Source organism: Eschrichtius robustus, chromosome 2, assembly GCF_028021215.1.
Source record: "Eschrichtius robustus isolate mEscRob2 chromosome 2, mEscRob2.pri, whole genome shotgun sequence".
Lineage (NCBI taxonomy): Eukaryota > Metazoa > Chordata > Mammalia > Artiodactyla > Eschrichtiidae > Eschrichtius > Eschrichtius robustus.
In genome coordinates this window covers 170,979,264-171,005,924 of record NC_090825.1, presented here as the reverse complement: position 1 = coordinate 171,005,924, position 26,661 = coordinate 170,979,264, and the positions used below count along the sequence as shown (strand labels likewise).

At 47.0% G+C, this 26,661-nt stretch overlaps 1 protein-coding gene across 4 annotated transcripts; it reads right to left on the bottom strand.

Annotated features, from left to right (window-relative positions):
• Window positions 1-590: 590 nt before the first annotated feature.
• ZNF333 (zinc finger protein 333) lies at window positions 591-26,661 on the bottom strand. 4 transcript variants are annotated; one of them, XM_068536916.1, is made up of 13 exons: window positions 26,580-26,661; window positions 26,270-26,400; window positions 23,944-23,987; window positions 22,845-22,968; window positions 22,011-22,106; window positions 18,574-18,656; window positions 15,387-15,503; window positions 14,085-14,172; window positions 7,258-7,346; window positions 6,528-6,654; window positions 6,016-6,111; window positions 4,263-4,339; window positions 591-3,761 (listed from the first exon to the last, which is right to left on the bottom strand). In XM_068536916.1, exons 3-13 carry the CDS (start codon window positions 23,944-23,946, stop codon window positions 2,664-2,666), a joined length of 1,998 nt encoding a protein of 665 aa, XP_068393017.1. In that variant the 5' UTR covers window positions 23,947-23,987; window positions 26,270-26,400; window positions 26,580-26,661; the 3' UTR covers window positions 591-2,663. The 4 variants fall into 4 exon arrangements, with proteins under 4 accessions (XP_068393017.1, XP_068393019.1, XP_068393016.1 ...); XM_068536918.1 differs by having other exon boundaries at window positions 26,270-26,377; XM_068536915.1 differs by lacking the exon at window positions 26,270-26,400.

Sequence of the window (26,661 nt, the reverse complement as noted above, 5' to 3'; positions counted from 1 at the left end):
GGTGCTATTTCTCTGAACAGGAAAAACAGATTTATGGTGACAGAAGTCAGAATGCTGGTTACCTCTGATGATGGGGCTTATTGACTGGGATAGGGCCCAAGGGAAACTTACGGGGAGATAAAGTATTTTACATTTGATGTGGGTGGTATAGACATATATAAAATTCATTAAGGTATACACTAAAACTTATGAAATTTTACCTAAGTTATGCCTCAATTAAAGAACACAAAAACACAAAAATAGAATCATGTAAGTACAGGTTAAAATGGAGAATGGCCCCCTGGGGTGAAGCTCTGTACAGAGAGCCAGACTCCGTCACTTACCACCTTGCATACCTCTGTAAACTCACCTCAACTTTCCAGGCCTCAGTTTCCTCATCTGTGAATTGGGGATAATAACCAGTACCTTCCTGAAAGTCTCACTGTGAGGACTAAATAACCTAAAAGATGCAAAGTTTAGGGTAGTAGCTACTATCTAGTAATAGTAAGCACTAAATAATTATTTGCTAGTATGATGATGAATGGTTGAATATTCATTGCTAGGGAGAAAGATGGTCACTATAAGAATAAAAGGAACAATTATCTGGAAACTTATAAAATGTCAAAAATCTTTTCATTTAATTCCATTTCTTCAAAATATATGAAACTTAAAATTGACAGAATTACAAGACTTATTCAGTAATCCATACTTACGGTGGGAGAGTTTAATGTCGCTTTCTCAGTACATGATAGATCAGAAACTGCTAAGGACTGAATGTTTGTGCTCCCCAAAATTCACATGCTTAAGCCTCAGCCCCAAGAGGATGGTATTAAGAGGTGGGGCCCTTGGGAGGTAACTAGGTCATGTGGATGGAGCCTTCATGAATGGGATCAGTGCCCTTATAAAACAGACCCCAGAGAGCTCTCTTGCTCCCCTTCTGTCACATGAGGACACAGCGAGAATATGGCCATCTATGAACCAGGAAGTGGGCCCTCACCAGACGTCAAATCTACCAGCCTTGATCTTCGACTTCCAGCCTCCAGAACTGTGAGAAATAAATTTCTGTTGTTTATAAGTTACTCAGTCAACAGTATTTTTGTTATAGCAGCCTGAGCTAAGACAGAGACCAATATTTTGAAATGTGTAAAAGACTTTTAAACACACATAAAATGCTCCATCTAGTGGATATATGAAGAATACATTGATTTCAACTACCCACGAAGCATTTATAAAAATTGACCATATACTAAGTGCATCAGTTAGAGACTGCATTCAGCCATAATAAACCCATCCCTGCCTTCCCCCAGACTCTCCCCAAAAAAGACAATGTCATGTACCAGTAAGAAGTACATCTTATTCGTGTAACAGAATGACCAGAAATAAACAATCCAGGGCTGGTACAGCCATACAAGGACACCAACTGGGGAACCAGGATGGTTGTGACTTCTGGTCACACTCTCTTTAGCCTGTGGCTTTTGCCCTCATGGTCACAGGATGGCTCCTGTAGCCCTGGACACGGTGTCTGCTTGTACAGAAGGCAAGAAGGAGAGGGATCTGGCTAAATGAAACCACTCCTTTGCAACATCTTTCCCAGGACTCACACCCAGCGATGTCTCATACTGGCCAGGACTGGAGGATGTGGCCTCGCCTGGCAGCAAGAAGGACAGGAAGATGGAGGTGTTTTAATAGTGCACATTCCCTGATGGTGCTGTGGTTTGAATGATGCCCCCACAAAAGATATGTCCACCTGGAAACTATGGATGTGATCTGATTTGGAAAAGGGTCTTTGCAGATGTAATTAAAGATCTCAAGATGAGACCATGCTGGATATCTGGGTGGACCCTAAATCCAATGACAAGTGTCCTTATAAGAGACAGAAGAGGAGAAGACACAGAAACACAGAGGAGGAGGCCATTTGAAAACGGAGGCAGAGATGGGAGTGATGCTGCCACAAGCCAAGGAACACCTGGAGCCATCAAAAGTTGGAAGAGGCAAGGAAGGATCCTCCCCTAGAGCATTTAGAGGGAGTGTGGCCCTGCAGACACCTTGATTTCAACTTCTGCCCTCCGGAACTGTGAGAGAATAAAATTCTGTTGTTTTAAGCCACAAAAATATATATATATAGTGCACAGTCCCAATCTGAACAAAAAAAACCTAAGTGCTTTTGTAAGCAAGAAGGGGCAATTTTGGTAGGCAATTAACAGGACATGCCTGCCACACTAGACCTAAAAGCAAATCTCCACAAATACTTAACATTCAACAACATAAAGACCACACACCCTGCTAAGAGTGTAATTACATTAGAAACCAACAACAAAAAGGCAACTAAAAAGAAACACCCATATATCTGCAGGAAATTTTCAGAACGACAGAAACAGTCTGTATCCTGCCTGGAGTATTGATTACATACAAGTATACATCTGTCAAACTCATCCAACTGTACACTTAAGATTTATGCATTTCACTACAATTATACCTCTATAAAAATATACCCATGTACTTTTATTTGAAAACCTAATTCCATTTAACTCGTGTGTCAAAGAATAAGTGGTAAAAGAAGCTAAGACAATATGAAGAATTAAACCAAAATGAAAATATTATACATTGAAACATGGGATGTCACTTAACGAGTACTATGAGAGATGATCACAGCCTTGGATGTTTATGTTTTTACAAATTGGAAGTTAATCAGCATGGGGCCCACCATACGCAAGAGACACTGATAAAGGCAGGCCGCCAGTCCTGACGTTTTCTCTCCCGGCGTGAGTCCTTTTATGCACGGTAAGTGAAGAGCTGTGCCTGAAGGCTTTCTCACACTGATTACATTCGTACGGTCTCCCTGCAGTGTGGGTTCTCACATGTACGATAAGGTGTGAAGACTGGCCAAAGGCTCGCCCACACTCCTGACACGCATAGGGCTTCTTGCCAGTGTGGGTCCTCGAGTGTTTCCTGAGGGATGAGGGCTCACTGAAGGCTCGCCCACACTCCTGACACGCGTAGGGCTTCTCTCCCGTGTGGGTCCGCATGTGACTCGTAAGGGTTGAGAGACGACTCAAGACCTGTCCGCAGGTGGCGCACTCATAAAGCTTCTCCCCTGTGTGGATCCTCTTATGTACATTCAGGTGAGTGCTCGTCCGGAAGGGCTTCCCACACTGGTTACATTCGTACGGTTTCTCTCTGGTGTGGGTCCGCAGGTGTGTCTTCAGTGATGAGTGTTCCCTGAAGGCTCTCCCGCACTGGCCGCATTCAAAAGGCTTCTCTCCAGTGTGAGTTCTCACGTGGCTCCTCAGAGAGGACGGCTGGTTGAAAGCTTTCCCACAGTCCTTACATTCGTAGGGCTTCTCGCCTGTGTGGTTTCTCTGGTGCAAGATCAGGTTAAAGTTCCTCGTGAAGGTTTTCCCACACTGACTGCACTCGAAGGGTTTCTCTCCAGTGTGAGTTCTCATGTGCCGCCGCAGATTCGAGGAATACTTGAAGGCCTGCCTGCACTCCTGACACTCGAAGCACTTCTCCGCAGTGTGAGTCTTCTCGTGCCTGATGAGATCGGAGCTGTATCTGAACGATTTTTCACATTTGTTACACGCATAGGTTTTATCCCCGCTGTGGATTTTCTCAGGCATGATTAGGTGAGCGGTCTGGAAGAAGGATTTTCCACTCTCTCGGCATTCACACGGGTTCCCTCCTGCAGGAATTCTCTGGTACTGAAAAAGTGGTTTGATGCTTTTAAAAGGCTTCCCTAGTGCATTGCATTTATAGAGTTTTTCTCCAGTCTGAGGTTGCTCCTGTCAATTGAGGAAAATGGGAAGACCAGAGGCTTTATTGCATTCACAGATATTCTCCCCGAAGTGAACTGAGTATAGGAAAGAGACATTCCTATAGCTGAAGCTTTTACCATTTTAGTGTATCTATACCATTTCTACCCTGAGTTCCTTCAAGCAGATACTCTGCCACAAAGAGTATCATTTTCATTACTTTCATGGGGCTTCTTAGATGTAGACTTTTTCTGAATTGTGTAAGGCTAAATTAAGTTTTAAATGCTCTACATCTGTGTCAGATTTACGAAAATGGTTAGCTTTGGGAACTGTGTAAAGCCGCTTCTTGATCTACATTTAGAGTTTTTCCCCAATTCATGACATTCACAGACTCTCTCCCAAGAAACTGCTTTCTCCTAGGTGAGTACCACTTGCCTTGAATCTCTCTCTGGGTTTCTTGTGTTTCTGACCTACAGCAACCCCAGACATTTCCTACTGTAGAGGAACAAGAACAATCCCTTTATGCCTTACCCTTTTCGTGCCAATGGATGGAATCTCTGCAAAAATATCTTGGTTAGGAATTGAGTCTTGGGGTTGAAGTTGAGGTTCTGGAATGAATTAAGGGGAGGAAGTATTAAGCACACAGAGAAGGAAACTGTGGGATCAAGATGACAAAAAAAGCTAGGCATGTGCAGATTTTTTTTTAATACTGATCCTAAATATGGGAAGAAACTATGAATAAGAGGAACGTATCAGAGAGTAAAGGAAAATTTTAAGGTGTTTGGCTATGTGAGGAGTCACGTAATCATAGGAACAAGGAATGGACCTAATGAAACTTAAAAGCTTTTGCACAGCAAAGGAAACCATAAACAAGACCAAAAGACAACCCTCAGAATGGGAGAAAATATTTGCAAATGAAGCAACTGACAAAGGATTAATCTCCAAAATTTACAAGCAGCTCATGCAGCTCAATAACAAAAAAACAAACAACCCAATCCAAAAATGGGCAGAAGACCTAAATAGACATTTCTCCAAAGAAGATATACAGATTGCCAACAAACACATGAAAGAATGCTCAACATCATTAATCATTAGAGAAATGCAAATCAAAACTAGATGAGATATCATCTTACACTGATCAGAATGGCCATCATCAAAAAATCTAGAAACAATAAATGCTGGAGAGGGTGTGGAGGAAAGGGAACCCTCTTGCACTGTTGGTGGGAATGTAAATTGATACAGCCACTACGGAGAACAGTATGGAGGTTCCTTAAAAGACCAAAAATAGAATTACCATACGACCCAGCAATCCCACTACTGGCCATATACCCTGAGAAAACCATAATTCAAAAAGACTCATGTACCGGGCTTCCCTGGTGGCGCAGTGGTTGAGAGTCTGGCTGCCAATGCAGGGGACACGGGTTCGAGCCCTGGTCTGGGAAGGTCCCACGTGCCACGGAGCGACTAGGCCCGTGCGCCACAATTACTGAGCCTGCGCGTCTGGAGCCTGTGCTCCGCAACAAGAGAGGCCGCGATAGAGGCCCGCGCACTGCAATGAAGAGTGGCCCCCATTTGCCGCAACTGGAGAAAGCCCTCGCACAGAAACGAAGACCCAACACAGCCATAAATAAATAAATAAACATATAAAAATTAAAAAAAAGAAAGAAAGAAGAGCCAGTCACAAAAGACCACATATCGTGATTCCATTTAGAAAAAAAAAAAGAGTCATGTACCAAAATGTTCATTGCAGCTCTATTTACAATAGCCAGGACATGGAAGCAACCTAAGTGTCCATCATCGGATGAATGGATAAAGAAGATGTGGCACATATATACAATGGAATATTACTCAGCCATAAAAAGAAACGAAACTGAGATATTTGTAGTGAGGTGGATGGACCTAGAGTCTGTCATACAGAGTGAAGTAAGTCAGAAAGAGAAAAACAACTACCGTATGCTAACACATATATATGGAATTTAAGGGGAAAAAAAAGGAATGGAAATAGTAGATAATTTACTAAGAAGGGATTCTATGAAGATTGGGACTGATGTTGAGAGAAAGTATTAGTAAGAACATACAGTGGGGAGGAACTGGATGAAATATACACATGGAAGTGCTAAATGTGAAAAGGAGGTAGGATAAATCTTTCTATGAAGGCAGAGTAAAGCATTAGAGATAAAAAGGGAAGGGAAAGAGGAAAGAAAGTGGAATTTACTGAGGGAGCTCAACCCAACATCCTTCCCCATCAAGGGCACTAAGCACCCCTAATCTGCCTGGTGCTCACCTAAGTGGGTTCCTGGGGAGATCCCTCTCTCAGTGACGCACAGCTCTTCTCTTTGCTCCAAATGGGAAAACGTACTGGCTTTGCAGAGTTGATCTCCTGCTCGTGGGAAAAGATGCAGGGTATGAGCAACTGTGCCTGCCATGCAACGGGAGCCGATATTCCGAAGTCTTTAGGGTCACTGGAGATGGGAATAGCAAAATGGGCGCACCTATATTCTGATGGCACGGCCGAGCTCTTTCACTAAGGAACCAAAGTACAAGCTCTCTCACTGGGTCCCGAAGGACAGTGGGACTCTCCAGTCCCCAAAACCCGGCGCCTGGCTCAGGGACACACTTGAGAAGACGAGAAACAATGGACAGATCTTCATTTCCAAGAGGAAACCACTAGACTATAAGCACCATGAAGGCAGGACCTGCCTGTCTCTTCACCTCTCGATTTCCGAAACCAGCACAGTTCTGGGAAACCACAGTAGCTGCGCAAGCGTGTGGATGAAGCGGCGAGGCTGGCCTTACCCACAGAGGCCAGGTTCCTATAGTTCTCCAGCATCACGTCTCTGTACAGGCTTCTCTGAGCAGAGTCTAGAAACAGCCATTCTTCCGGTGTGAACAGCACGGCCACATCCGCAAAGGTGACTGGTTCCTAAAATGCACACCCGTCCCTGCTCAGCCAGGGGCCACCCCGACCAATACTCAAGAGGACAGTGGGGGGCTTGCAGGCCTGGGGAAGGGACACCTCCATGTAGAGGATGTTCAGACACAGTTCTGAGGTCTCTCAGCTCAGGCCTCAGAACTAGAACTCTTCTCCATCTACTCTTCCCTCCCTAAATGACAGCATCCCAAGGGGGGGCAGCAAAGGACCTCAACTTCATGACAGGAGTTAGTTGTTAACAACTAGCTGGGAAGCCCTTCCCCTCTAGCCCCAGGGTCCAGCAGACCTGATCGCGTTACAGGCAAGAGAAAAATGTTTGGTAAATGACAACTGTTTGCTCTTGGGAGACCACGATGACCATAAGACAAGGACAGCTCACGTCCTCGCCCTGCTTTCCCTCCTGACATTCAGCTGAACATGGCCCTTGATAACCGGGGCAAGGCCTGAATGAGGGAGTGGGGTCACTGCCCACCCACTGCTAGAGGCCCCGTGCCTGGAAGCCTGGAGACCAGTCCTCTGGGGTCAAGAAACTCCCAGACAGGGGAAGGGGACAAGGAGGCAAAGCAAGAAGAAGAACAAGTATTTGTTACTTACCTGCAGACAAATGTTCAGTGTCCCAGGAGCCACGGCTTCTTCCTCTGTGCTCTCCTCCCGGAGCCAGGCGGGGTCCTGAGCAGGCACTGCTGCAGGAGAAGAGGGGAGCCGTGAGGGTCTGGGCCTGGCCCAGTGACCCCACTTGCAGGGCCAAGGGCTGCCCACCCTGTGAATGACCGCATGTGCACACACATGTGCACACACTCCCAGGGACACACACATGTAATGCACACAGAGAGATGCATGCACATATGCTTGCACACACTCCCAGCTGCTTGGGCACACATGTACACTCACACACACCAGTACACACGCATGCATACACTCACACAAATGTTTATATACACACAGACACACCACGCATACACAGTATGCGCATACCCACACTGACACACACACACACAAACACACAGAAATATACAGACATACACACAGACACACATGCACGCACGCACGCACACACACGTTTCCTCTGTTCCAAATCTCTGGAGCCACAGTCTCAATTCACCAACAGACTCTGAAGTTTCTGGGGCACCCCTTTCTCCCCCTTGATTCAGCCCTGGGTCAGCTGTTCCGCCCTAGCTGCTGGGCCCCTTCCTCTGCCCCGACTCTGCAGGGCCGGTAGCACCCCAGGACTTACCACAAGCAGGGGACAGAGAAACCGCCACCTCCCTGTGAGTGTGCCTGAGGAGGAAGCGTCCTACCTTTCCTGCCTTCAAATCGATAACATCCCTCATCCGCACCAGGCCTCCTCACTCTGGCCTGGTACAGAGGAGCAAGTGATTCCCCAGCCAACCCTTGTCTCCCTGCACCCTCACCTCCCCTCTCAACGGGACCTTTCCCCTTGGTAATTAAACCTGAATCACGTCCAATCCCTGACCCCACGTTATTAGTTTCCCGGGGCTGCTGTAACAAAATACCAAAACTGGGTGGCTTAAAGCAACAGAAATGTATTCTCTCAGAGTTCTGGAGGCCAGAAGCCCAAAATCAAGGTGTGGGAAGGGTCACACTCTCTCTGAGACTCTGGGTAGAGTCCTTCCTTGCCTCTTCTTGGCTTCTGGTGGTGAAGGTCAATCCTGGGCTTGTAACTGCGTGTCTCTCCAATCTCTGCCTCTGTCATCACATGGCTGTCCTCCCCCCCCGTGTGTCCCTGTCTTCACATGGCATTTTCCCCTTCTTACGAGGGCACCATTCATATTAGATTAGGGCCCACCATCATGACCTCATCTTAACTTGATGGCATCTACAAGGACCCTATTTCCAAATAAGGTCACATTCACAGGTACTGAGGGTTAGGACTTCAATATAGCTTTTTTGAGGGGGAGTCACAATTCAAGCTGTAATACTCCACCCTTCCCTCTAGCTACTGTTCTAGCTCTCTGTTCCCCGTCGTGGGCAATCTCTGTATCCATTTTCTCACCTCCTACTCACTTCCCAACATCACCATTCCAAGGACCAGCACCTCACTAGGATCACCCGTGACCTCCATCCAGAGTGGGGATCTAGTTGAAATGTTCAGTCATCCAATCCCTCCATCTTAAAACCCAGCCCCCTGGGCTTCAGTGCCCACCCCGCCAGCCTCCCTCCCGGTTTCCTGTATAGGCTCCTCCTCCACCACTTGCTGGCGTCCCCATGGCGCACACCTTCCTCCTCTCACCTTGTAGTCTCCGCCTCGGAAGGCACCGTCCCCGGCTCTGGGCGTCAATTCCCAACTACCTGACAAGGCCCAAATCTCCAGGCTGACTCTCACATCTGCACTCCAGACCCATATACCCAACCATTGGCTCTGATATCTCCACTCATCTACCTGGGGGAATACGAATGAAACATCCAAAATGAGCTAGAGGGGGGGCTGCTGCCCCAGCAGGCGGAGGACAGAGATTCAAGCCACAGAGGATCATTCTCAGGCTTTGAACTTGCCCTGCTGGGTTTCAAACTTACGTGGGACCCGGGACCCTTGTTTCCTCTCCCTTTGGGAACGGGAATGTCTATCCAATGCCTGCCCCACCATTGTATTTTGGAAGCAGAGAACCTGTTCTCTGGTTTTACCAATTTACAGATGGAGAGAAATTATGCCCCCAGGATGGATCACACCCCCAGTCTCACCATACCTGATTTAGATTATTTAGATGATAAAATTTGGGACATTTTGAGCCAATATCTAGATGAGATTTTAGACAGAGTTGATGCTGGAATGGGTAAAAACTTTGGGGATGTTGGGATCATGTGACTGTATTTTGCACGTAAGGAGGATATGAATTTGGGGGGTCCAGAGAGCAGACTGTTATGAGCTGAACTGTGTCCCCCCAAAAAATCACAAGTCCTAACCCCCAGTACCTCAGAATATGACCTTACTTGGAAATAGGGTTCCTGCAGATGTTAAGATAAAGTTATGGTGGAGTAGAGGGCCCTTAATCCAATACAAATGGTGTCCTTATAAGAGGAGAAGAGATACCGAATCAGGGGAGAAAGCCACGTGGCCACGCAGGCAGAGATGGGAGTGATGCATCCACAAGCCAAGGAATACCGAGGCTGACAGCAACCGCCAGAAGCTAGGAAGAGGCAAGAAAGATTATTTCCCTACAGGTTTCACAGGAAGCATGGCCTTGCCGACACCTTGATTTCAGACTTCTGACCTCAGAACTGTGAGATAGAAATCTCTGTTGTTCCATCCACTCCATCCAAAAAAAAAAAAAAAAAAAAAAAAATGCACTCATCACCTTCTTCTCAAAGCCTGTCCTTCTTCCAATGTCCCTGGTCTCAGATGAGCAATCCCACCCCCTCTGACCCCAACAATCAGTCAAAAAAAAAAAAAAAATCAGTGATGACATTTCTACACCCACCTCCCCACCTCCACCCACCCCAGTCCCCTTCCTCCCATCCTGTCCCCGCTATGGGGAACGCCTATATCATACCTTCTCATTTGGACCCACTTAAATGTCACTCCTTCGGAGAGTCTCTCCTCCCCAATACCCTTCTTTTCTCTAAAAAGACCCTCTCCTTTCTTCACAGCCCTTACCTATCTATAACCAGCTACTTTTTTTGTTTTGTTTTGTTTTTGGTTTTTTTGCTTCCTTAGGTGATTATCTTCCGTCTCCCCCAATTGACTGGCAGCTTCGGAAGAACAAGCCTGGGGTCCTTTCCGTTTTGCTACACCCTCACCCCCCAACCGTGCTTGGCACATAAAAATGCCCTGGAATGTCTGGTAAACGCATGCACACATGACTCACCAAACTATCTCAACTCGACCTCCTGTGTACATCTTACATGGTTCCTAGCTTCCCTGCTTGCAGACAAGAGTTAACACAGCAGGCCTGACTGCTCTCCTCAGCAAGGCCTGCCAGCAAGGTTGACCCTTAGCTGGCCTCTGGGAACTTGGATTTCGAGAGGGTTCCCACCACCCTAACTGATAAGAGGGGCTCACTCTCTGCTTAAACTGTTTGTACAAACAGTGCGGTTTATGCTGAATGCCTGCTTTCCTTCTGGAAGTCTGGAATTTAGGTATGTGCTGGGCAGAGGGTGCCTACATGACCAGCCCCCAGGGAAAACCCTGGGCTCTGAGTCTCTAATGAACTTCCCTGTAGATAACACTGCACACGTGTTGTCACAGCTTGTTGCTGGAGGAATTAAGCGTGTCCCATGCGACTCCCTTGGGAGAGGACTCCAGAAGCTTGTGCCTGAATTCCTCCAGACTTCACCCCATGAGCCTTGTCCCTTTGCTGATTTTGCTTTGCATCCCTTCACTGGAATAAATCATAGCCATGAGTACAACTGTAAGCTAAGTCCTGAGTCCTCGTAGCAAATCGTCAAACCTGGGAGTGGTCTTAGGGACCCCTGACACACCTGCTCCACACTCACCCCCAAGTCTAGGCCACCACTATCCTTTTCCTAACTGCCTCCACCCACCACTCATATCCTCCCGAGGCCCATCCTCCTCCCAGGTGCTGAAAGACCAGGCTCTTCTTCCCCAATCCCCAGTGGATTTTAGAGATGCCATTCCTAGGCCTGAACTCCTCTCCCCAAACCTCCAAACAGCCCAGCATCTAAACGATAGAGTAATTATTATGGTCTTAAGCCAGCACTTGTCCCCAGGGGTCAGGTGGCAGTGTCTAGTGTCTTAGCTCGGGCAGCTGTAACAAAATACCACAGACTGGGCGGCTTAAACAACAGAAATTTACTTTCTCACAGTTCTGGAGGCTGGAAGTCTGAGATCAGGGTGTGAGCATGGTCCAGCTCTGGTGAGAATGCTGTTCCTGGCTGGCAGACATCTGCCTTCTCACTGTGTCCTCACATGGTGGAGAACTCTGCTTTTCCTCTTCCTGTTCTTGTAAGGACACCAGTTCTATGGGATCAGGGCTCCACCCTTGAGACCTCATTTAACCCTAACAACCTCCTTAAAGGCCCTGTCTCCAATACAGCCACATGGGAGGTTACGGCGTCAGCACATGCATTAGAGGCGGACAAGCCATAGCACCTGAAGACGTCTTCGGTCGTCATGACTAGGGTGTTACGGGCTGAACTGTGTCCCTCCAAAACTTCACATGTTGAAGCCCTAAGCCCTAGAATCTCAGAATATAACTTGTATTTGGACACAGGGTCTTTTCAGAGGTCATTAAATTAAAGTGAGGTCAGTAGGATGGGTCCCAATCCAACGTACTTGGTGGAAATTTGGACATGGACACGTACAGAGGGAAAATGCAGGAAGAAGACGGACACCGACAGGCCAAAGAGAAGATGCCCGGGACAGATCACGGCCCTCAGGAGAAATCATCCCTGCCAGCATCTTGATCTTGGACCTCTGTCCTCCAAAACTGTGAGAAAGAGCGAAGTTCTGTTGTTTACGCCACCCAGCCTGCGGCACTTTGTTGTGGGAGCCCTAGCAAGCGAATACAGGGGGCGGTGGTACTGTCAGCTAGTGAGTGGGGGCCAGGGATGCTGCCACACGTCCCACAGCACGCGGGTCCCGCCCCTGTGTCAGGAGTGCTGCGGTTGAGACACGTGGTCTAAACTCAAACTTCCCAGAGCCCCTCTCTGCCCCCCAAGAGAAAGCCCTCTTGTTATATGCGTCCATTGCATTCCGGTCTCCACTGAAAACTCTGACCACCGAGCCAGACTGTGAAGTCCACGGGGGAGGGCCTCAGGGTTTGGTCTGCAATTGTTTCCCAGTGCCCATCTCACCCCAGGCTGGCTGACGGTGGTGAGTACTTCAAGAGTACCTTCCGGAGTACTGCAGAAGCACAGAGCACACCAAGTACTTCTAGAGTACTTTATGGCACAGATGGCCAAAAAGCACACGAAAAGATGCTCAACATCACTAGTTATTAGAGAAATGCAAATCAAAACTACAGTGAGGTATCACTCCACACAGGTCAGAACCATCATTAAAAAGTCTACAAACGATTAACGCTGGAGAGGGTGTGGACAAAGGGGAACCCTCCTACACTGCTGCTGGGAAGGTAAATTGGTACAGCCACTATGGAGAACAGTATAGAGCTTCCTTAAAAAACTAAAAATAGAGCTACCATATGATCCCGCAATCCTGCTCCTGGGCATATACCCAGAGAAAACTATAATTCGAAAAGATACATGCACCCCAATGTTCACTGCAGCACTATTTACAATAGCCAGGACATGGAACCAACCTAAATATCCATCGACAGAGGAATGGATAAAGAAGATGTGGTATATATATACAATGGAATATTACTCGGCCATAAAAAAGGAACAAAATAATGCCATTTGCAGCAACATGAACAGACCTAGAGATTGTCATACTAAGTGAAGTAAGTCAGACAGAGAAGGACAAATATCATATGATATCACTTATATGTGGAATCTAAAAAAAATGGTACAAATGAAGTTATTGACAAAACAGAAATAGAGTCACAGATGTAGAAAACAACCTTATGGTTACCAGGAGGGAAAGGCGGGGGGGGGGGGGGGGGGGAGGGATAAATTGGGAGACTGGGATTGACATATACACACCACTATATATAAAATAGATAACTAATAAGGACCTACTGTATAGCACAGGGAACTCTATTCAATACTCTGTAATGACCTATAAGGGAAAAGAATCTAAAAAAGAGCGGATATATGGATATATGTAACTGATTCACTTTTCTGTACAGCAGAAAGTAACACAACATTGTAAATTAACTATAATAAAATTTTTTCTAAAAAAACGAGTACATTATGGCAGAGCCTGGCCCAGAAGGCATACCGAAGATATACAGAACAACATATAACCCAAATCTAAGAATTACTTCCTGTCAGTGCCATAATACAGATTCCAAATGCAAGACTGGATGATATGATTAATAAACAAAATTTATTGTTCTTACAGTAAGGCAAGATGGAAGGAAACAAATGCCTTGCAGTTCAAGCTACGACGTTATTTGTCCTCCAGAATTAATTTTTTCCCCCACTTCTCAGGAGATGTGGCTTTTAACCTCATTTTTTAAAAGCTCAGTTCAAACATGTGCCATTTATAGTAAATTCAACTGTAACCTTCAGCATCGACATGCTCGCGCAGTGGAGATTTTAACCGTGCCCCAAAAGAGGTCTGGCCTTTGCCATAGTTGAGTGGGGACTGCTCTTCCATAACAGAAAGATCTGAGACCAAAAAAAACAAAAAAGAATCCCAGCCCACAATCCCTAGAAAGTGCCTTTCCCCTTGCATATGTAAATAATAAGAGATTGCTTCATATATTCTCTCCCTATGGCAACGACTGCAGTCAGAGGAAAAGAAGGCGGATGCAAGTTCCCAGACACAACGCAGCAGAGCGGGGCCCTCTGGCCGTCAATTCCACCCAGCTCTCACTCACCAGAACCCCCAGCCCCCAACAGGTTGAGGAGGCGCGGCGCAGGCTCCGGCGTGGCCACCCTCTGAATCTGCACAGCCACCTTCAGCCCCTGGACAGAGTGACAGGAACATATTAGTCACACAGTCGGTGGGGTCCACTCACACCTGCTCACCCAGACTGAATTGGCATGACTGGCCCTGCTTTGGGGAACACACTGAACATACAGGGACAGGCCCTGTTCCCTTGTCCAGGTTTACAATTCTTCAGTATAAAGCTAACCACTGTCGTGGAATTTCAACTCCAAGATGGGATGGAGAGAGGGGGCCTGGGTAGGGGAGGCCTTCTCTGAGCAGCCTCCGGTAGTGGGGGAGATGCTGGAGCAAAGAGGGGCAGTGGCCGGCCAGCAGATTGAGGGGTAGAGGGAGGATGCAGAGGTGGGCCCCTGCAAACGAGGGGACGTTAGCAAACTCTTCCGGAGGGGAAGCCCTGCTGTGGGAGAAAGGACCTGAACTCTCCTATACCGCCAGCCACTCCCTTGGGAAGGGTATTTGAACTGACTTGCATTTCTAAGGGATGCCTCTGGCCTCCGTGTCCAGGGTGATGCCCAGTGGCAGCAGGCGCCTGTCAGGAGCAGTTCCCGGGGTCCAGGAGAACTAACGGTGGCTCTGGGCAGGGTGGTGGCACCAGGGACAGAAGGAGCAGTCGGAGGTAGGTTTATATTTTGGAGGACAAGTTCGTAGGACTTGGTGGTGGACGGGAAGTAAATGTGGCAGGTCCCTCAGGGCAGGTGATGGGCAGGGACAGGTGAGAGGAGGCCCCTTCTCCTCAGCGCGGGGCTCACAGCACACCTGAAAGTGTCCTTCTCTGTAACTCTCCCCACCTCAGCACCAGAACACAAGGCCCTGAGCCAAGAGCTTGGTTACCGGCCTGGACACCCTTCACACAGCCCTTGGACCCACTCATTCCTGTAGGTTTCCTGGCCATGGACACGGTGGGAATGAGGGTGGAAGGACTGGATGAAGAAAGGCTGGACCCAGAGAGGCAGGGCCTGGACCCTAGTTGCTAGCCCCTCCCCTAGGACTGCTCTGGGCCTGACATCACACTAGGGATGTTTACATTCAACGCAGAAACGCCACGGCGTGTCCAGTAGTTCCTACCAGGAGGTAAGCCTGGGCCTCCAGCATGTTCCCAATTCCCCCAACAGTTGGCAGTTGGCCCTAGATTCATCCCTCCCTCCTGCCTCCCCACCTAACAAAACACCTGAACCCCAGGCTTTCCTGGCTGGGGCTGGGGCCCTCCCAGCAAACCACCTCCCAGGCTTACTGTGTCTTCAGAAGACCAAGGTGACTCCTGGAGAGCTGACCGGTCCCCTGGAGTCAGAGGTGTCCCCCTCTCTCCCATCATGGGCTTGATCTGCATCCTCAGGTCCAGCCCCAGCCCCTGGGAAAAGGCACGGAGGGTGCTGAGCAGGACAGAGGCGGTATGGAGGCCGTTCTCACCCTCAGAGACCCTAAGTTTGGGGCTAGTGCCATCAGAATTTGGGGAACGTGGGCCTGGTAGTTTCAGACCTGGTGACTCCCCCTGTTGCACTGCGGGCCCCTGCCACCAACGAGGACTGATCACGCCAGAGACCTGGAGACCGACCTGACCCCTTTCTGGTTCTGGAGAGGCCCTGTCTGGAGATTAGGCCACAAGCCCTTGGAGGCGCTCCAAGATATTTTACTAGAAAGGTTTCTATAGAAAGGCTGGGAGCTCCTGGCACTGAATATGAACTTCATTCTATGTTTTCTTAGATTCCATATTTGTCTACCTGGCATCCATCAATCATAGGGCCAAACGAATGGCCACAGTTGTTTACATCTCCCCTGTGATCCACAGCTCGTACTCCGAACCACCTCCTTTATCTAGTTCTCACACACCAAGCCAACATTTCCCCTGCCCTAAATCACCAGGGCCAGGTACCAGACAACTGGGGACAGCCCCTGTGCCTCAAGATCCCCCAGAAGTATTACTCAAACTCACCAATCCTAAGCTGTTTACCCTGCCCTCCCTTGCCTTTCCTGTAGAAAACCAATAAAGGCTCTGGCCTAGAGTCTCCCCTCACTCCTGTCAGCCTCCTGACTGATGCTGGTGCTTCCTCGTGTGGCCCTGTGTGGCGTGGCCAGCCCCCTCCTCTCAAGAAATGTAAGTCGCTGTCACTGGCCTCTCCATGTCATCACTCAGTCACTTCCGTAAATTGAAATCCCGGGGGTACCATTTTGAGACAAATGTTTTAATCAGAATAATTCTGACACAGATCACTCTTCTTGAAGGTTTTGAGGAGTTCCGCCTATTTGCTCAACACATACTTATTGAGCGCTGCTAGTACAAGCACTGTGGATCCAGCAGAAAACAAAAGAGGTGAAATCACAGCCTTGAGGAGCTGGGTGTTGTGCAGGAGAGGTGGCATGGGTGGCCCTGGGACAGTAGGAAGGCTGAGCCTGGAGATGCCCATTCTTTGCGGCTACAGGGCCTTGGTCTGTCCCTGGCCACCAGCACTTATTCACACGTGACCTCAGAGCTGCCATAAGGGGCCCCAGTGATTGCGACAAGGGGTGACAGTGACACCCACATGGCCTAGAAGGGATAACCAAAGGTTCAGCCACATCGACCAAGTATCAGGAGGTGCAATCCTCAAGCAGAAGACCCTGGTGGCTAAGACGGCGGTCTCTAGAGACAGGCCTGGATTTGACTCCCAGCCTCACATATGCTGGACCACTTAGGGGCATATTCAGGGATGAACTGCTTGATTCCTCTACACAGAGGGAACTGTAGTGGGATTCCTCTATATAGAAGGAAGTGGACCATGTATGCCCACTCAGAACATTCTGTGACTGCCTGTGTTTCCAGATGCAGCAGAAGCCCCTCCTCTCCCACACTCAGTACTCACTACTGAGTTGGCAGTGAAGTTCTGTGGAAAGTGCTGGAACCCCATACTGAGAGGAAAGAGCCCACAGAAACCACAGAGGACACCCGTCCCTCATGGCCCGTACTCCCTCCCTCACACGGTCCATCTGCCGATTGAGGCATGGTGCCGGTAGGGGCCTGGAGCCATCTCTACCAGCACCCATCTGTTCACGCCTTCACTCAGCAGGCATCAATCGAGAGCTCTATAATGGCGCACAGAACACTCTATAATGGGGTTACTGCAACAACGACATCAGATGAGGCCCCTGGGATCCAGCAGTTCCAGTAAGACATCTGCAGATCTTAAGGTCTCAAAAAGCCAGCGCCCTTTCCCAAGCAGCTACTGGAGGACATTCTCTTCCAAAACAAGAGTGTAAACCAAGGACAAGGAGGATCTGGGCACTAAGGAGAGGGCTCGGCCGCCCTGGGGTCTGATGCCAGCCATGCAGGGGCGAGAGTTTCAGCTGCCTGGCAGCCCACTCCACACGAGGCTGTGCAGGGTTGAGGCTCCGCGTGCTCAGGGCACAGGAATGGAAAAGGGGTCTCTACTACCCCGGCCTCACCACCCCATGCACCGTGCCAGTGTCTCTGACACTCTGAGCCTGACACCATCCGTGATAGAGGTGGAGAGGCATATATTGAGGGAAGCTAAGAGACCTCATTGGCTCTGGGACAAAGAGGCCCAGCCTGGGGGTGAAGCTGGGCTCTGTATGTCCCTCTATCCAAATCTTAGCCCTAACCCTAAGCTTCAAAACCCCAAGAATGGGAACTCAAACTTGGAGGCTCGGTAGTTTAGGAAGGCAGGAGTTCAGGGTCAAAGGCGGGATGGCAGGACTGCATTTTCTCACGCACCATACTGTGCAAGCTGGTTCTGAATGCCTATCCGCTCTTTGACAAGGGCTTCCTTCCCGTGTGGGGTCTCAACTTGTCTCCCCAGGGGTGTGGGACCCCTGACAACTTTCCCACATTCTTTACAATCAGAGTGGCCCTCTCTCCTGCAGGTCCTCTTGTTCAGATCCAAGTTATACTTCCTCCAGGAGCCTTTCTCACCACGGTTAAATCATCAGGGGGCTTCCCTCCAGGGGGAGTTTGCTCCTGACAAGCGGTGGACGATGACAAAAAGGTCACCCAGGGACGCTCCTCGTCAGGGGCACGTTTTCAGCATTTTCAACGGTGCGCCTTGTTCAGACAGGTCGAGTTCTTCCAGGATGTTGCAGGCTCCACCACTAGGCTTTCTCGCGTCCTGAACTTACACGGGGCATCTCTAACACACAGCGTGTTTCTGATCGCTGTTGAAGAGTAAATCACACTGCATACAATCGATGTCTGACTCTCACTGATGGAAATGTTTACTCAGGGGAACTTTCTATGAAGAAAGAATCTTAAGTGATAGGTGGGATTTGCCCAAATTCATGGGTCATGGATGCTCCCTCCAGACACTTCATGCCCTTGAGGAAACGCCCTGGCTCAACTATCTGCCTGGCCCTGGTGTGCGTGTCCAACTCACGTATTCCTCAACTTCTTCTATGAGAGGGAGTAAAGAATCATCACCCGTGAGTCTTACCATTTGCAAATCATGGGATGAATTTTCCTCCAAAATATCCTGCAGAGGAGTAGACTCTTTGGGTTTAAGTTGAGATTCCCAGTCTAAAATGAATTGGAAAAAAAAAATTACCTTCTTTCAGAAAGAAGTAGTGGCATGATATTGACACACACAACATGTTTGTTTTTTTTTAATATTGACCCTAAACTTGGGTCAGTACTGAAATGGAAGAAGGTATCAGTGGAAAAGTGAGGCTCTAAAGAGTAGGAATTGGGCAGTGATGGGAATGAGGTGGAAGTGAGAGACTTTTTCCCAGCAAAGGAATCCGTGGACATTGAAAGTGACGTTATCAGACAGTGTTATCAGGCAAACAAGTAAGAAGCAATTAGACAAGGAACACACAAAGAAATGTTTGGTTTAAAGAGGAATTGAACAATAATTGTCTGTATGATATGGAGAAATTGGAACCCTCATACACCACTGGTGGGAAGGTAAAATAGTGTGACTATTCTAGAAAGCAGTTTGGCAGTTCTTCAAAAAGCTTAAAAAATGACCCAGCAATTCCACACCTAAGTATATACCCAAGAGAAATGAAAACATATCTACATAAATTCTTTTTTTTTTGAATTTTTGAATTTTATTTTATTTATTTTTTTTATACAGCAGATTCTTATTAGTCATCAATTTTATACACATCAGTGTATACATGTCAATCCCAATCACCCAATTCAGCACACCACCATCCCCACCTCCCGGCAGCGTGGGTGGCCCTGGGGAGAACCCTTGGTGTCCATATGTTTGTTCTCTACATCTGTGTCTCAACTTCTGCCCTGCAAACCGGTTCATCTGTACCATTTTTCTAGGTTCCACATACATGCGTTAACATACGATATTTGTTTTTCTCTTTCTGACTTACTTCACTCTGTATGACAGTCTCTAGATCCATCCACGTCTCAACAAATGACTCAATTTCGTTCCTTTTTATGGCTGAGTAATATTCCATTGTATATATGTACCACATCTTTATCCATTCGTCTGTCGATGGCCATTTAGGTTGCTTCCATGACCTGGCCATTGTAAATAGTGCTGCAACGAATATTGGGGTGCATGTGTCTTTTTGAATTATGATTTTCTCTGGGTATATGCCCAGTAGTGGGATTGCTGGATCATATGGTAATTCTATTTTTAGTTTTTTAAGGAACCTCCATACTGTTCTCCATAGCGGCTGTATCAATTTACATTCCCACCAACAGTGCAAGAGGGTTCCCTTTTCTCCACACCCTCTCCAGCATTTGTTGTTTGTAGATTTTCTGATGATGCCCATTCTAACTGGTGTGAGGTGATACCTCATTGTAATCTTGATTTGCATTTCTCTAATAATTAGTGATGTTGAGCAGCTTTTCATGTGCTTCTTGGCCATCTGTATGTCTTCTTTGGAGAAATGTCTATTTAGGTCTTCTGCCCATTTTTGGATTGGGTTGTTTGTTTCTTTAATATTGAGCTGCATGAGCTGTTTATATATTTTGGATATTAATCCTTTGTCCGTTGATTCGTTTGCAAATATCTTCTCCCATTCTGAGGATTGTCTTTTCGTCTTGTTTATGGTTTCCTTAGCTGTGCAAAAGCTTTGAGGTTTCATTAGGTCCCATTTGTTTATTTTTGTTTTTATTTCCATTACTCTAAGAGGTGGATCAAAAAAGATCTTGCTGTGATTTATGTCAAAGAGTGTTCTTCCTATGTTTTCCTCTAAGAGTTTTATAGTGTCCGGTCTTACATTTAGGTCTTGAATCCATTTTGAGTTTATTTTTGTGTATGGTGTTAGGGAGTGTTCTGATTTCATTCTTTTACATGTAGCTGTCCAGTTTTCCCAGCACCACTTATTGAAGAGACTGTCTTTTCTCCATTGTATACCCTTGCCTCCTTTGTCATAGATTAGTTGACCATAGGTGCGTGGATTTATCTCTGGCCTTTCTATCTTCCATTGATCTATTTTTCTGTTTTTGTGCCAGTACCATATTGTCTTGATTACTGTAGCTTTGTAGTATAGTCTGAAGTCAGGGAGTCTGATTCCTCCAGCTCCGTTTTTTTCCCTCAAGACTGCTTTGGCTATTCGGAGTCTTCTGTGTCTCCATACAAATTTTAAGATGATTCGTTCTAGTTCCATAAAAAATGCCATTGGTAATTTGATAGGGATTGCATTGAATCTGTAGATTGCTTTCGGTAGTATAGTCATTTTCACAATATTCATTCTTCCAATCCAAGAACATGGTATATCTCTCCCTCTGTTGGTATAATCTTTAATTTCTTTCATCAGTGTCTTATAGTTTTCTGCATACAGGTCTTTTGTCTCCTTAGGTAGGTTTATTCCTAGGTATTTTATTCTTTTTGTTGCAATGGTAAATGGGAGTGTTTCCTTAACTTCTCTTTCAGATTTTTCATCATTCGTGTATAGGAATGCAAGAGATTTCTGTGCATTAATTTTGTATCCTGCAACTTTACCAAATTCATTGATTAGCTCTAGTAGTTTTCTGGTAGCATCTTTAGGATTCTCTATGTATAGTATCATGTCATCTGCAAACAGTGACAGTTTTACTTCTTCTTTTCCAATTTGTATTCCTTTTATTTCTTTTTCTCCTCTGATTGCCGTGGCTAGGACTTCCAAAACTATGTTGAATAATAGTGGCGAGAGTGGACATCCTTGTCTTGTTCCTGATCTTAGAGGAAATGCTTTCAGTTTTTCACCACTGAGAATGATGTTTGCTCCACATAAATTCTTATACATGAATGTTCAGAGTAGCACTACTCCCAATCACCAAAAAGTGGAAACAAGCCAATGGCCATCATCTGATGAATGGATGAACAGAATGTGGTACATCCACACAATGGAATATCACTCAGCCTTAAAAAGGAATGAAGCATTTCATGCTACTACGTGGAAGAACCTCAAAAACATGATGCTGAGTGAAAGAAGACAGATACAGACGTATGATTCCATTTATATGAGATGTCCAGAACAGGCAAATCCACAGAGACAAAAAGTGAATCGGTGGTTGCTGGGGACTGCAGAAAGGGGGATGGGGGTGTCTGCTAACAAGTACAGTTTCTTTTTGAGGTGACAGAAATGTTCTGGAACTAGATAGTGGTGATGGTTGCACAACTCTATGAATATACTAAAAACCTCTGAATTGTACACTTTAAAAGGGTGAATTTTACAGTACGTATCTTAAATTTTTTTAAAAAAAAAGAGAAATTGTAACAGATCTTTTTCTGAAACCAACAAAAAGTAAGAGAGCTAAAAAGTGAAAAAAGAAGAGCTAAAGGAACTTACCCCAAACAACCTTATTTCCCCTCAGAATAAAGAACCTTAAAAATGCCCTCAGACTGACACTTCCCAGCAGCACCCACCCTCCAACCCCGGTCTGGTTGGGTCACAATATGCTACGCCCCCTGGTACTCACCTACACCCGTGGCACAGAGAATGCCTCGTTCTGCTGTCCTCAGCTCTTCTCTTGGACCCACCTGGGAGACCAGATAGGCTTTGCAGGGTGGAGTCCCTGCGGGTGGAGAAAAACATACGTGCTGAGGGAAGGGAGGGTTTGCAGAGGAAAATGCATGCTTCCCCAGCCTGCCCGCCCTCCACGTGGACCTCAGCTCCTGACCCCAAGCAAGTACACGGGGTACCTAAGTGATCACATCCAGTTTTTAATTAACTCAGTGAGGTTCTTTCACAAGGGCCCAAACCACAAACGCTCCCCTCTCTGCCCCATGGAACTGAGGTTCTCTAAGTCCCGAAGTCCAAGGTCAAGGTCAGTGAGACCCACACGAGTGACTATGGAGAGAATTAAGTAAAAGCAATGCATGGGGGCTTCCCTGGTGGCGCAGTGGTTGAGAGTCCGCCTGCCAATGCAGGGGACACGGGTTCGAGCCCTGGTCTGGGAAGATTCCCACATGCCGCAGAGCAGCTGGGCCCGTGAGCCACAGTTACTGAGCCTGCGCGTCTGGAGCCTGTGCTCCGCAACAAGTGAAGCCGCGGTGGTGAGAGGCCCGCGCACCGCGATGAAGAGTGGCCCCCGCTTGCCGCAACTAGAGAAAGCCCTTGCACAGAAACGAGGACCCAACACAGCCATAAATAAATAAATAAATAAATAATTTTTTTAAAAAAAAGCAATGCATGGAGCTGTTATCCTGTGGAAGCCCATGAACTGGAAACCCACACTACATCACTGTGGTCACGTGGCAGGCGCTTAAAAAGCATTTGCATACAGGAAGGACCGGAGTAGCACCAGCCTTACCCCGGGGGGCCAGGGTCCTGCAGTTGTCCAGCAGCACGTATCTGCACAGGTTCCTCCGAGCGTCATCCAGCAACGCCCACTCCTGGATGAGCCCCACTGCCACATCCTCCAAGGTGACTGATTCCTAAGACAGTACACATATTCCGGCTCAGCAAGGGCCACCCTCACCATTCTGCAGGACGAGGGGTTATCCCTGGGGAAGGTAGACCCGTTTGTTTATCTCTACGGCAGTTTTTGTGCTACAAGGGCAGAATTGAGGAGTTGCTGGGACAGAGCTCATATGGTACACCCAGCAGAAAATATCGACTTTCTTTCAACATTTGGACAGATCCAAAAGTATAAGCTTTGGCTCTCTGTCACTCCACTAACCAGTGATGGCAGAGCCTGTTCTTCTCAGCTTTACAGAGCTTTTCCTAAACTCCTTATTTAAGACATCAAAAGTTTGGGTTTGATCTTTTAATTTTCATCAAGTCCCTAGGACGCCGCCCAAGACATAGATAAGCATTTAGTCATTTTTTATGCCTGTTAAAATAAGACTTCCATTGCATCTGAGAAGCTTGATGGCCTTTTAATCTCAGAATTCTCTAGAACAGCACTGACTGGTAAAGCTCACTGTGACGATGGGAATGTTCTACGTCTGCACTTTCCAAAATGCAGCCACTGGCACGTGCGGCTACTGAGCACTTGAGAAATGTGCTTTGGGTGACTGAGTAGTTGAGGTTTAATTTTGGTGGATTTTAATTAATTTTAATTTTACTATATAGAGCCATGTGTTTTTGGTAGGTCTCACGAGCGATGGAAGGGATGGCCCTGGAGCTCTGCTGCTGCCGGCTCTAAATGAGCCCCACACTGCAGTCACACTCTGGAATTAGGCACAGAACCCCAGGGTCGCTTTGGGAACCCTCCACCCAAACCAGTTCCCTCCAGAGGTCATGTACTGAAAGAGGTTGCCAGGTCCTGGGGACGGGGCTAAAGATGTTCCACACTTCCCTCCTCTTTCTTCCTCAGTTGGGAGGCAGGCAGAGAGGAGACAGGGCCCAGAGTACATAATTATTCCCCCCCTACCCCGCAACCATCCTAACCCCCCCTTCCCCCTCACCATGACACCAGCGCCAGGGTTTAAAGTTTCAGTAGGTGTCCTTCCTGCAATAAGAGAGACGGAGGTAAAAGAAGAAATGAGAGTGGAAGCAGAACACCAAGCAGGGCTTTGGCCCAGGTAATTCCATTTCTGTGGACCACCAGCAGGGCGGCCAAGCGAAACATGCTTACCCGGAAATTATCTCAATAAGGAACATATTGGGCCCCGAGCCACCTTTCACACCACAGGCCCTGACCGTTTCTACTGGCTCCAGTCACCTAATAAAAGGATCATTTCTCCTCTTATCCTTCCTCAAAACACCTCTAACATCCTCTACTTTTCCTCCACTGCCCTTATCAAGTTGCGATTTTTTAATATGTATTTGTATAGGTAAGTTTGCCTCTCTCCAACCATGATGTAAATTCTCAAAGTATAGACCTGTGTCCACTTTTTTCAGGACTCCAAATCCTGCCACCAGAACAGCACTTGATAAGTACTAAGTACTTTATGTACTAGGGGTTGGCAAACTTTCTGTAAAAGGCCAGACAGTAAATATCTTAAAATTTGTGGCCCACATGTATGGCAACTATTTAACTGTGGTTATAGCACAGAAACAGCCACAGGGAACACATAAACACATGTTCCAATAAAACCTTATTAATAGAAAACAGCACTGGGGCAGATTTGCCCACAGGCCACAGTTTGCCAAGCCCTACTCTATATAATGTGGTAGAGAGAATACATCGATCACCAAATTCTCTCAGTTCTACCTCTTATGCATCTCAAACATTCCAACTTTTTCAATTCCACGATCACCACCAAGCCCCAACTTTTCCAACTCCACAATCATCTGAGTCCTGAACTAACCCAAGCTGCTATATGTGTGGACTTTGCATTCATTCTTGTCCATCCTAAACACCATGCTCAACCCAGGAGTTGGTGTTTTGTTTAAATCACAAACAAAATCATATTACTCCCTACTTAAAACTCTGATTCAGTGGCTTCCCATTGGCCTTAGAACAAGGTCCATAGTTTACCATGGCCTTCAGGGCCCTGCCCTCCTCTCCTCCTGGCTCATCCATTCCGTACTTTGTCTTCTGTGTTTTAGCTTTTCCTATCTTTTCTCAGCTCCTGGAATACACCAGGCTTTGTACTGCCTGAGGGATTACGCATCCACCATTCTTTCAAATCTCCTCCCCACTCCGCCTCCACAGCCTGACCCATGTCTAGCTACATACAACTCATCTTTTAAGTTCAAACATTTGTCCCATTTAAGATATTTTTGCTGATCTCCTCCTCAAGTTCCCCTGTTCTGTGTTTCTACATCACCCTTGTCATGATTAATTTAAAATCTGTCTTCCCAGCTAGAATAAAACCTCCACAGGGGCAAGCACTAAATCTATTTCAGTCATATTGTTTCCCCTGTACAGGGCCTGGTTCATTGAGGGCACCCCCAATGAAAATGTGCCAAACAATCAACACTCCTCAAAAATAATTCAATATAGTTAGACTAAGAAGGCATGTGCCCGCATGCACACTCACACACACACACACACACACACAAACACATTAGACAACACAAGTCAAAAATAAAAATGACTTTAAATGCCTGTTCATATAACAAAAATCACAACACTAGATTTCAGCTGTCTTTAAGAAACGTTAATTCTTTCTAAAAAGACAAGGCGGGACATGAATTCTCTCTAAAAACAAACACCACACTCATCAAATTGAAATCTGATGCTTAATTTTCCTCCAGAATTCATTTTTTCCCCATTTCTCATTAGAAGTGAGTCTTAACCCTATGATTTAAAAAAGACATCCCATTTACTGCCAACTCAATTTCAATTCCCGGTACTAACAAAGCTTATGTTCTTTTTCCTGGAGTCCCATCTTTTGAAGCCTTTTGGCAATTTACAGGCTGGAACCAACTTGAAAAGAACTGAATAGTCTTACTTTTCTTTTATGTTAATAAGACTTGTGACATAAGTGAGAAATAGCTTTTATTAGGACATGCTCCCCTTACAGTTAAGAAAACTGATACAAAGTAAAAGTTAGAAGGGAGGGAGGGAGGGAGGGGAAAGGAAAGGAAAAGGAAAAGAAAGCTAAGTTAACAGGTCCTAAGGTAAGCAAGTGCAAATTGTCAGTCACCAACTAATTCATCCCTTGATAGAGGGTACATTTCATTTTTTAAATTCACATGCCAAGTCACTCAAACCAGTTTGCACATGTAGACTCAGACCTAAATTTCCATTTGCAGAGCTAGATAACCTGAAACGTAATATGAAATAAAACGTGATTTATTAATAAACAGGTATCCTGCATATGGGAGATACGGTAGGCCTACAAATCGGGGAAGACGGGTGAGTGTTGGGGCCGGCTGGTGTCACCACTTCTTCGCTGCGGGACCTGGGCTCTACTTCGTGACTTCCCCTTCAATAGGCGGATGACAGTCCTGTTGGCCCGAACAAGGGGTACCTGAGGGCGACAGACCGGACAGGGGGAGCCCGGCTGCAGAGCCGAGCTGTGCGGGCCCCATCCCGGCCCCGGGGTTACCGCGGGGAGGAAGCACCTCGGCCCGGGCGGTCGTCCTAGGCCCTCCGGCCCCTCCCCGCGCCCGCCGAGCCCCCCCGCCCTCCCGAGGGGCCTGGCCGCACCTGCAGACCGGCCGCAGACACTCCCACCGCAGCGCGCCGTGCACCCAATACAGCCGCCACCATCCGCCGCCGCTGCGCACTT

What these genes read in the sequence shown, in the direction of transcription:
- ZNF333 (XM_068536916.1), bottom strand. An exon ending in TCTCTGTGCCACGGGTGTAG is followed by an intron (nt 18,657 to 22,010) that starts GTGAGTACCAGG and finishes AATTCATTTTAG; the next exon opens with ACTGGGAATCTCAACTTAAA. An exon ending in CATCCCATGATTTGCAAATG is followed by an intron (nt 15,504 to 18,573) that starts GTAAGACTCACG and finishes GCCTTTTCCCAG; the next exon opens with GGGCTGGGGCTGGACCTGAG.